Consider the following 11,206-nt stretch of genomic DNA (forward strand, 5'->3'; position numbering starts at 1 on the left):
GCAGATGTTTTACACCGCGGCCGTTAGCCTCATTTCCTGGGCGGAGAGCTCCTCGCTCTATTAGACAAGTAACAGGAACCAGAAAAAAAAAGAAGAAAGAGAGAGAGAGAAGCTAGCTGAACGTAGAGCTCACACAAATCATTTTGTCACCAGCAAGCTCTGACAAGCACCGGGAGAGAGGGTACTGGGAAAGAGAAGGAGGGGGAACAGAGAGAGGAACAGAGAGACAGTTAAATAGAGTGACTGTGTGAAAAGTGTCGTGAAAAGTGTTCTGCCAGAGGACAAGAGGAAGAGGAGAAAAGGTGTGTGAAGTGTTTTGAAGTGAGGAGCTGCACAAGAGGGCATAAAGGACGAGACGCAGACTCAAGCGGAGGGAGAAGAGGACGGTTAAGATTCTGCAATCCGATCACCGGGGCCGTGTGAAATCAGATAAATTGTAACTCTTTGCTACTGTTGTTGTTGTTGCTACTGCTGCTGTGCCGGACTCTTATTGGTACCCTCACCCAAGGACTCGCTGTGTACATCCCTTTGCCTATCTTTCCCCGGAACAGGAGGAGGCTGCTCTGTTTTTCCGCACAAGGTACCCGTTGAACTGTTTTCACTTCAGTCCCTGTCAATAGACTTGTTCAGAGAATGTGAACAAGTCTTTGTGTGTTTGTGCTCATGTGTTTGTGTGTGAGAGCAGTCACGGGGATAGTCAGGGTGATACTGTTCTTGTGAAGTAACTTACCATAGGCATACTGTATCATGAAGTGTTGCTTCACACAGAAAAAAGAGGCAGTTGGTTTAGGGAACTATAGTAAATATTACTTAAATTATTTTCAGTTCAGCTAAAACTGTTGCATGTACTGTAGGTGTTAGTACTGCTACTACAGTAGATGGTTTAAAGTGCATGACGAGAATGCACTCTTCTGACCTCAGTGCTTGGTGCTGTAAGAGCCAGTATTACTGCACATGCTCTCCCTGCCACTTCGCTATCTGATTAACTGAAGGCTGACTCAAATCCACTGGGAAATTTATCTACCGGGGAGAGGAAGCCAGAGGTCATCTGATCAAACTTCAGAAGGAAAAATAGGAGGGCCCCATTTATACTTTGAGCACAGCCCTGTTCATTTCTCTTTGTTAGGAACGTTTACAGACGTCACTCAGGAGAGCATCTGAGTACAGGATAGGGGCTGGTCTGTGAATAGAGCACAGATAAATTCAAAGTAGTCCGAACAGAGACGAAGAGGTCAAGAAGAGAACATAAGCAGACTAATCACCAATCATTGAGGTGAGTGAGTAAGTGAGAGTCAAGTTCTCATCAGCATAGTTCGTCATCTGGCTCCGTGTTACACCAGACAGCTTTCTTCACACTCACCGTAGTAGTCTCTGAGGGCCTGTAAAGACAGAGTGCCCAGATCTGAACTAGCGCTAAGCTGATGAGAGCTAGTATATATATTTGCCTGGGGTGAGACAGGATTTGAATACTGTAGAGAAACTAGAGAGTCTCTCTGTGGTGCCAGCTCAGCTCTGTAGGGTGGCCAACTTGTGTTGAATTGTTTTGGGTGATTGGGTGTAGTGTCAGTCCCCTAAGAGTAGCCGGCATTGTGCCTGAGTGCCCACTTGGCTCTGGCTGTTTGACAGCTCTGTTTGGCTGGGCTACAGCGTCAGAGACGTCACGCCGCTCGTTTACCTGGGGCTGAGTCAGAGGTTGGCTCATCACAGCGTTGTTTTCCTGTTGGGATTCTCCCCTGCTGGCCCAGTGCAGTCTTAGGTGGTTTCCACAGCGGCAGAAGCAGCAGCAGCATTAGCAGCCCTCGGTGTTAGCGGGAAGCTCCGGGACTGGCCCACACTGCTGTAATTGTTACGTGGCCCGTAAACACCTTGCGTCAGTCACACCTCAGCTCTGAGTGATTCACTGTTCCCTAAAGATCCCTGGCATCGGGGGAGAAAGGAGTGCGAGGAGCTGTCGAGCACCGGAGCAGAGAGGCGCCGAGCCAAGCTGAGCAGCAGACGGCGGGGGGGCTACCATGAGGCTGGCATGCTTGGCACTGGCGGTGCTGTGCGCGGTGGGCAACGCGAGCGGCATGTCCACCTGCAAGACGCTGGACCTGGAGCTGGTGAAGAAGAAGCGCATCGAGGCCATCAGGGGCCAGATCCTCAGCAAGCTGCGGCTGCCCAAGGAGCCCGAGGAGGGGCAGGCCGGCGAGGGAGAGAAGATCCCTGACGCCATGCTGTCCCTCTACAACAGCACGGAGGAGATGATCAAGGAGCAACAGCTCCGGCCCCAGCCGCCGTCCGTACAGCAGGAGGAGGAGGAGTACTTTGCCAAGGAGGTCCACAAGTTCACCATGAAGCCAGGTGAGAGGAGAGACTTGTCATACATTACACATGCAGAAGAGCGTGAACACTTGCTCGCGCACACACCCTACACACACTTGCACGCACACACACATGTGCTCACTCTAGGGAGACACACTGGTTCTTTGAGAAGGAGGTTGGTCGTGGTTCAATGCCTATATTTACAAATGTAGAAAACCTAACATATAATGCAAAACAGCAGTCACTAGCACAGTGATTGATTGCACTTGAAACTCAAGGACTCATAAATTCCCTCAACATGTGTAACCCTCCTGTTCTCTAGCAAACATCTTCAGGCAGCTTGTAAGTTATAGAGATTATAGCAGTAACAACTCGACTTGATGTTGCATCTGTTATGACGCTCTGCATTGTTTTCATGGTATCCATGGTATTTTTACTGCACTATTGTTTGTGCTGTTGGCCTCTTGGTTTGGCTTGGTTGGTTAGCCTTTCATTTGATTTGTGAAGTCATCGCCCTGCCCCTTTCACCATGTGTGCCTTCTTTTGTTTCTCCCAGTTCGTGCACCACCTCTGCTTAACCGTCATCTACTGCTCTCCTTTCATCCTCCACGTCAGACAGAGAGACATACATACAGAGAGACATACAGTTATCCCTTGTTCGGTGCTCTCCAGGAACCACAGGCAGAACAAAGCCAACATGTTGTGCTTAGAGAAGCGTCAAAGAGCAGACTATCAGAGATTGGGAGCATGGTACAGTCAGTGGACAGAAGACACGCCACGCACTCTTTCTTTCCCTCTCTCATTCTCTCTTTCTCTTTCCTTCTCTCTCCCCCCAGGGATGGGGGGTTTCCTGTAACTTGAGTGTTGGGTTCTCCCTTCCTTGCTCTGTCACTCTCTCTCTCTCTCTCTCTCTGCCCCTTCCCTCGCCCTCACTATCTCTTCTCCCTGTTCCCCCCTCTCACTCCTCACTCACCACATCCCCTCGCGCCTCTCACTCCCCCCCTCCCCTCTCTCTCTCTCTCTCTCTCTCTCTCTCTCTCTCTCATCCCCTCTCTTCCTACCCTGCTGCTGCCTCTCTCCCGCCTGAGTGTATTATCGGTCTGTTTGTGACTGGCCAGCCTGGCAGGAAGGAAGCCTGATTGGCCTCTGGGTCTCTGAGTGACTCAGGTCTGGTAGAAATGGTGCCCGAGGGGAAGCTGCTATGTTTCCTACTGTACCTCGGTGGAATGCCGGAGGCACAGAACATCCCATCCATCTCCATATCCCCCCAAGCTGAGCTGTTTACCCTTCACATAACTTGTAGAGAATGCCAAATGTATTATGAAAAGGGGTGTGTGTGTGTGTGTGTGTGTGTGTGTGTGTGTGTGTGTGTGTGTGTGTGTGTGTATTTGGCAGGGAATTATAGAAAATGGTTAGGTAATGTCACTGTAAGGTATTGTTATTATAATCAGTACACTGGCTCTACTGTTTTCTTCTACATTGTTCTTCTCTTGTTCAAATAAACTAATTAAGAGAGGAATTTAATTACAGAATAGTGCATTTATGTTCATTACCGTTCCCATCAGTCATTTCAGTTTGTGTTTTTTTTTTTTTTATTGGATTCTGTATCTCACATTTGTTCCGATAACCCTGAATACCTGCCCTGCAGAGATGCATATTTGTGGACACAATACCTTATAGCTTTATGGCTTCAGGCTCCGACTGCAATGGTTTGATAATGTCATATCCCCTCCCGCCAGAAGGCTATGTTACTGCATTGTATGAGACAGGACACATCACTCATCACAACTATCCGACAGTCCAACTGGCACTCGGGGATCTATTCAGAGCCCAGCCAACATTGTGAGAGAGTAATATGGTAGTAAGCCCAACGTAGAGAGGGACTAACCACTGGAAATGTATAGAGATAGGAGGATTAGGGTCGTACTGGCCATGGAGGTAAGGGCTTCCAAAGCAAACCACTAGCATGTTGCATGGTGGGGTAGTGCTATGGAGGGCGTGAGATGCTGAGAGAGGTGGAGAGGGACAAAGGGAGCAGAGAGGGCGAGTGGGCTGGTTGAAGGTAGTGCTGAGCCTATGGAGGAGGCAGGTATTTAGGCTGTTGCTGGAATCCTGGTTCCTCCCAGTGGTAATTACAGAGCTGTCTCTGTACCTGTCACAACAGCTGTCTCTGGCTTACCATGAGATAGGCCCTGATTAAACACACAAATCCCTCCACACACCCAGGCTAGCAAGCAGAGCCACACAAACCTAGGGCTCCATACTCCCCCACACCCAGGCTAGAATGCTGCGCTGAGGCTCCGCGCTCCCAACACCTGGGCTAGAACGCCAAATTAGGCCTCCATACTCCCCCACTGTCTATGCACCATTTTAACTATTAAACTAATAGGTGCCACCCTAACTGGCCAAGGGTGCTACCCTGAGTGGAAATCAGAAATTATATGAAATATGTATATATTCATATGAATTATATGAAAGTGTTGCTGTAATTATGGCACTACATTGGATATGGGAAATGACCTCATTTCCTGTTTCATAACCACACCCCATCTTCCTCCACACTTTCTTCTGGGCACCACCAAAAGGCAATGGCTTCCTTGCAGGTGTTATGCATGTGGTGTGTGTCCGTCTGCCCCTGTCTCTTCTTCCTCACATGAGCACTAAAAGGCCCAAGTACATCAGTCTGTCGTTGGTAGGTTGTCCAACAGACATGTTCCACAAAACCTTCATTCAAATTCTGTGTGTAAGTCACGAAATAACCACATGCTACCCAAGGAACTCTTGAAGCTAAGCTTCTCTTATCTCTGGGCTATGATGATAGTGTACGTTCAATATGATATAGAGGCGGTCATGGGGAGTAGGGATGGGAATTTCGACTAATTTTAAAACCGAGTAACCTAACCTGATCCTACTCGAGTAACCGATTACTCAAAAAAAAGATTACTCAAAATAAGATACCGTCCAGACAGAGCGCATTTAACCCCGGCCCCCTCGGAGGGGAATACGTTTTTTTCCGCCGTTATTACCGTGGCGGTGCTTTCATGTCTCGTCCATGCCCTTGCAAATAAACATATTTAAAAGTTGATGTGTGGTTGGATGCATTACTTATCATCAGATTGAATAACCCATAGGTTTTCATGAAGCTATCGGAATCGAAAAACGCAGCCTTTTAATGTGGATGCACTGCCCAGCTCATAGCCTATTAAGCCTATCGTTAGGCTACTCTGAAAACTCTAAGCCTACAATATGCAACCAATTTACTAATATAAATTAAGTATTAAACCAAGCCTTTACTGCCGATGCCGGATAACAAGTGAATTAATTTTTAGCGTTATCTAAAAAGCACCGCGGCACTCACTGCCTATTTCCAATTTATTGGACAATAATGGATGTTTTGGCGTCAAGCCTTCATTAGAGAAATGTCCATGCAAAACTAAATAGATTTATTGAACAACAGGCCTATTCATTCAATATGTATGTATAGCAGGCTGGAAAACTATAGGAGTAGGCTATACGCACATGGGCCTGTGCTGGTACTCGCTGTCTTTTTCAGCACCACCTCAGGGCTCATTACCAACATGATTAGACTACCGCTAAATGATGGGAGTGCTGCCTGGAGCCAGAGTACAAAGTCCACTCACACCACTGCCTACTATGCACAGTATGCAGATAAACAACATCAGAGACCCGGTACCAGCGTTTAATTGTCAAAACAAAACAAATGAAGTGGCATATACTGTATATAGGCTTAAGTCTATAGTTCTCTCATAGGCTACCTACGCTGTAACAGGTTTGAAAGTCCGAGGCTCGATCCATAAAATGCTTTAACACTATGCAAAACCACGGTGTAGTTTGATCCGAAAATGCTTAACAGTATGGAAAACCGAACCATGGACATCTAGCATTAGCAAGCCCATGGGCTAATTATTGCTAGTTTTTGTGACCACGTAACTTTGCACCCAAGAATTGTGTCCATGTAAATAAATATAGCTTTTAAAACGTAACCAGTTAGCTGGCTAGACAGTAATCAACTAGTAATCAGTCATCACTGCCCCTGACAACTGGCTGCATTTATTATTTTTACGATCGGTGCACTTTCAGATATTCCGTTTAATAGCCAGGCAGGGGTTCCCCCGGGATTCCCAGACAGCTGACGAGTCATGCCCTACCTAATATCTGATCAGGGGGTTCCCCCGGGATCCCCAGACAGCTGACGAGTCATGCCCTATCTAATATCTGATCATTGGTTGCCTGAAAGAGCCGCAGTGACGTTGGCAGCACCTTTCTGAAAAGTTGAGATGGCAATGTTTTCAAAACGCCTGAGCGCTCCGTATACAGCGCTTTTCTCCAGGCAGCCGCCAACGCTCTATCCTCTTTGGTAACAATTGAAGAAGGGCACAGGCGCTCAGAAATGCGCGCTTTCACGGCCAAACATGCCATATTGTATAGCCTTTAGATTAACCGAGTAGTATTTATTTTCCGACTAGCAGATTGCCTACTCGGGTACTCGAGAAATCGGTTAACCGTGCACATCCCTAATGGGGAGTATCCTGGTATTGCTTGGTATTGGGCAAGAACATCCTGGTTCTTCCCATGGCCTGGTCCCAGTCCCTGCTGTCAGAGGGCGATTACTGGATCTGTGTTGGAGGTGAGCTCCTGATAATTCACTTTTTGGTAGGCTGGGGCAGAGCAGAGAGCGATTGGGCGCGGGCCAGAGGTTCCACACTCCCCACGCACATGCATTCACGCGTCATACATGCATAGACACAAACTCATACAGGCGCACACACACATACTGTACATGAATTCCTGTCCTGTGGACTTTTTCCACTTTTTGACTCTTGCTCACTCTGTAACTACTCTCTTCCTGCCTCTCTCTCCCTTCCTGTCTTATCTCCCTGTCTACCCTTATCTCAGCATGCCTCCGTCTTGACCGTTCTGTTCCGTGTGATGCAACGCCTGGTACATGTATTGTGTAAACCATCAGTGATTTGGCTCTGCTCTTTGTCAGGGTTTTCAGGGGAGACACTCCTCCTCTGTCATGACATGGACAGGCTGGGACACACAGGCGTGGACACAAACATTGCATGGGAATACTGATATGATGCAGACACACTGCTGAGACTCATTAAGAGGCTAGGCAGACAACAGGTGAAACGCTTGTTTGTTTGACAGTTATAGGATATTCCATCGTAAACAGCAGATGGACTCTGCTCCAAGGCCCACAGGTGCTTTCCGCGTTGTCATGAAAGCCCCTCTGTACAGTCCCCTAACGGAGACCGTGCGAACGCCTCTCTATCAACCTCTGTCTGTGCCCACCAGGTGGAAACAGCACCAAGCAGCAGATCCAGTTCCTGTTCAATGCCACGGAGATGCGTGAAAGTTTGGGGGACTACAATCTGCTGTACAGCGCCGAGTTGAGACTCCTCATCAAGAACACCAACATGCAGACAGAGCAGAGGCTAGAGCTCTACCAGGGCCTGGGGGACAACGCACGCTACCTGGGGTCACGCTTCATCTCCATCTCCTGGAAGGACCGCTGGCTGTCCTTCGACGTCACACAGACCCTCAAGGAATGGCTCCAGGGCACTGGTGAGTGAGTCACTTTTGGAGTCTGCCCCTCGACGATGGCATCCTCTTTTTGACATTTTTAAGTCTTTTAATTTTAAATGTGTTTCTTTTGAATCTGTTCTCATTGTTTTTACATGATTTATGTTGTATCAATCTATTTTTATGTAAAGCACTATGTGCTACATTCATTTGAATGAATGGTGCTATAGAAATAAAATGACATTGACATGAGATGCCGTGGTTATAATTATCTGACATATAAAATAGCTAATTTATAAATATGGTACATTAGCTATGTTATTGTCAATTTCTCTACAGTTTAACAAAATTATAAGCACTGAATCAGTGTGCAGCTCTGCTACTTAAAGCGGTCAGAGCCAGTGTTGTGACAGATTGTGTGTGTGTGTGTTAAACAGCTGAGGATCGTGACAGATTGTGTGTGTGTGTGTTAAACAGCTGAGGATCAGGGCTTACAGCTGAAGCTGTACTGTGAATGTGGGAAGCTGGTGGACGAATTCCGCTTCAGCATCTCTGGGGTAGACAAGGTGCGAGGAGACACGGGGGCCATGGCAAAGGCGATGCCTAAGCCCCACATCCTGACCATGTCTATTCCTAAGAACAGCAGCAGCCACCTTACCTCACGCAAAAAACGAGCTACAACCGGAGAGGAGACCTGCACAGAGTAAGGACCGCTCCTCAAAATGTTCTGCAGCATTATAGTTCTGCATCTCATTACTTTGTTGCTTCAGTGTCCTAAAACCAATAGTATTCATTCCATGTTTGTTCTCCTATCAACCAAGTTGTAACGTTTTTTGTTGTTGTTGTTGTTCCCTGCAGTAGTACAGAGAATTGCTGCATGAGGAAGCTGTACATCGACTTCAGAAAAGATCTGGGCTGGAAGTGGATTCACAAACCCAAAGGTTACCATGCCAACTATTGCATGGGCTCATGCACCTATATCTGGAATGCAGAGAACAAATATTCTCAGGTACACTGCCAAAATGGCACCTCTCCACCAGAGCACTCACTCACAACCACTCAACCATTTTAAAATAACTACTGTATTGATTAATCTGAAAACAAAATGTGTTAATATCAGGTTATTACAATTCTCCATGCACATTTTTTTGCAAACATCTGGTAATTTCAGGCTTTTTTTCCTTCTCCAAACAGAGTTGGTTTAATGATAGATCTGTAACAGATTTAAGATCAGCAGTGACATTAGTGGACACGGAGCTTTCAAAATACTCTCCCTCGTGCCTCTTTTGCTCAATTTCAACTCAGTCAAGACTCAGACCACAGTCTTAGTGGGGGCATACTTACCATAGCAGGTAGACTTCTCCACTGTATGAGAGGTCATAAATAGGTCACACTGTCTCACAATGGTGTGAGCACACAGAACACATGTACAGTACTGGCACTGCTCTCTTTCTATCTCCCTCTATCTCTGTCTCTCTCACTCTCTGTTTCGCTCCCTCTCTCTCTCTCTAAGACACAGACATGTTAGTCCTCTGATTTTTAGACCTCATCTGTTACTATTGCCTTGGCAGTGGCCGTGCTGATGATGTGGCTGTCTTTTTTCTCTCCTGCAGATCTTGGCCCTGTATAAACACCACAACCCCGGTGCCTCTGCCCAGCCCTGCTGTGTCCCCCAGGTCCTGGACCCACTGCCAATTCTCTATTATGTGGGGAGGCAACACAAGGTACACAGCAACACCCTACAGTCCGTGCTTTAGACCGGGTGTTACAATAGATGTTGAGTCTGAAAAATAGTTTGGTTGTGACCATTTTATGTGTCACATGGGCCAATGGTAATGATTTTTGCCTCCTTTTGTTTTTTTTTCTAGGTGGAGCAGCTGTCCAATATGATAGTGAAGTCCTGCAAGTGTAGCTAAAAGCCTAAGGAGATAGCCTCCTCAAGCCAAGCCATCTTGTCTCCTGACCACACAGACACACATACACATACATATATATACACACACACGTTATGGACAAAGACTTGGAGGACCCTGCACATAGAGGAGTGAGAGAGGAAGGAAGGACAAGGAAATGGAGAAGGGAATGGGAGGACACCATCAGCATCACCAAGGTCCAGCCTTGATAGACCTTCCCTACTTGCCGTAGGCCTGCCTCAGTTGACTGGCATTGTTGGATCAAGACCAGGACAAGAACAATTTACTTTTATACAGATATTTTTTTAATATTATGAATATATGCTTTTCAAATACCAAATACATTCCATTGACTGAGTTAATTTATTTGTTACATTGGAGAGTTTAAGGTGTAGTGATTGGCAGCATGTGGGGCACAGAGGTCAGGGGTGTGTTGTGGGGGTCTATGAGACCTTCAGAGGAGGGGACAACTGGACTGGCCTAAAACCCAACATGACCAAAAGGAATCCCAAGGAACATTTTGCACACCTGTCACTGGCAACAAAAAAAAAACTATCCCCACAAAGCGCTCATGTCACATTTGTGTGAGAGGACACCGCACCACACCACATGTTTGTATGAAAGGACTTTTGCTGGAGACGGTGAGTCACAGTTGGGAGGGTAGTGTGTTTTTTACTGGTCCTTTCCGCCCCCTGCCTCCCCAGCTGGACCAGGTGTCTCGGGGGGGAGTTTTGTCAATAGCAGCCCACAGAGACGGTCCCTGACCTTGGGCAACCCCCATTGACTGAGAGGCAGGAGCTGGTGTCCCTATGTGTTTGAACCATCCTTCACTTTGACCTGTTTATTTAGCTTTACCCCAATGTAATTCTAGAGTGCCCTGTTTGTTTGTCTGTGTGGCTGCTGGCGTGTCCGTGGGAAGTTTGCGTGCTGTCAAAGGCCTGAATAATATCAGTGGTTGTATTGGTGGTGACGCCATGTTTTTCTCCCCCCTGGTTTATAGCCTAGTTGTTTTAGAGGGATAGGAGGGGATGTGGTTGTGGTGTTGTTTTTAAGGGAGCACCATTGACTCAATGTACGCAGATGCTGTTTGTCATTGCTGCAGTAAATTAGGGAGAATTTATCACCTTTATTTAAAGACAAAGTCGATGTTTGTTTTTAAAATTTTGTAGAGTGATGCTTTTTGCACATTCCAGTTCATTTGAGAAAGTGAAATCAGCATTTTATACAGTACATCTCACTTTCAGCAATGAGCTTACACAAACTTTTTGGATTAGTTTATTAGTTTTATGTCTTTAAATTTGCACTTTTGCAATTTTGTCATTCTCTCTTCACTGTAAATAACAACTTGAAATAAACATTGATGTTGTTAGTTTATTGCATTATTGTTGAAGATTTCCAGAGAGCAAGGGAAAAGATGAAATAGTAGTAGAGTATATTTT

General features: G+C 46.5%; 1 protein-coding gene across 1 annotated transcript; it reads left to right on the forward strand.

Moving 5' to 3' along the window:
- Positions 1-380: 380 nt before the first annotated feature.
- tgfb1a (transforming growth factor, beta 1a) lies at positions 381-9,858 on the forward strand. Its single transcript, XM_084441956.1, has 7 exons — positions 381-580; positions 1,914-2,343; positions 7,627-7,896; positions 8,332-8,557; positions 8,713-8,863; positions 9,468-9,578; positions 9,723-9,858. Exons 2-7 carry the CDS (start codon positions 2,013-2,015, stop codon positions 9,768-9,770), a joined length of 1,137 nt encoding a protein of 378 aa, XP_084298082.1. The 5' UTR covers positions 381-580; positions 1,914-2,012; the 3' UTR covers positions 9,771-9,858.
- The last annotated feature ends 1,348 nt before the right edge of the window (positions 9,859-11,206 follow it).

This window comes from Borostomias antarcticus, assembly GCF_949987555.1.
Source record: "Borostomias antarcticus genome assembly, chromosome: 1".
Taxonomy (NCBI): domain Eukaryota; kingdom Metazoa; phylum Chordata; class Actinopteri; order Stomiiformes; family Stomiidae; genus Borostomias; species Borostomias antarcticus.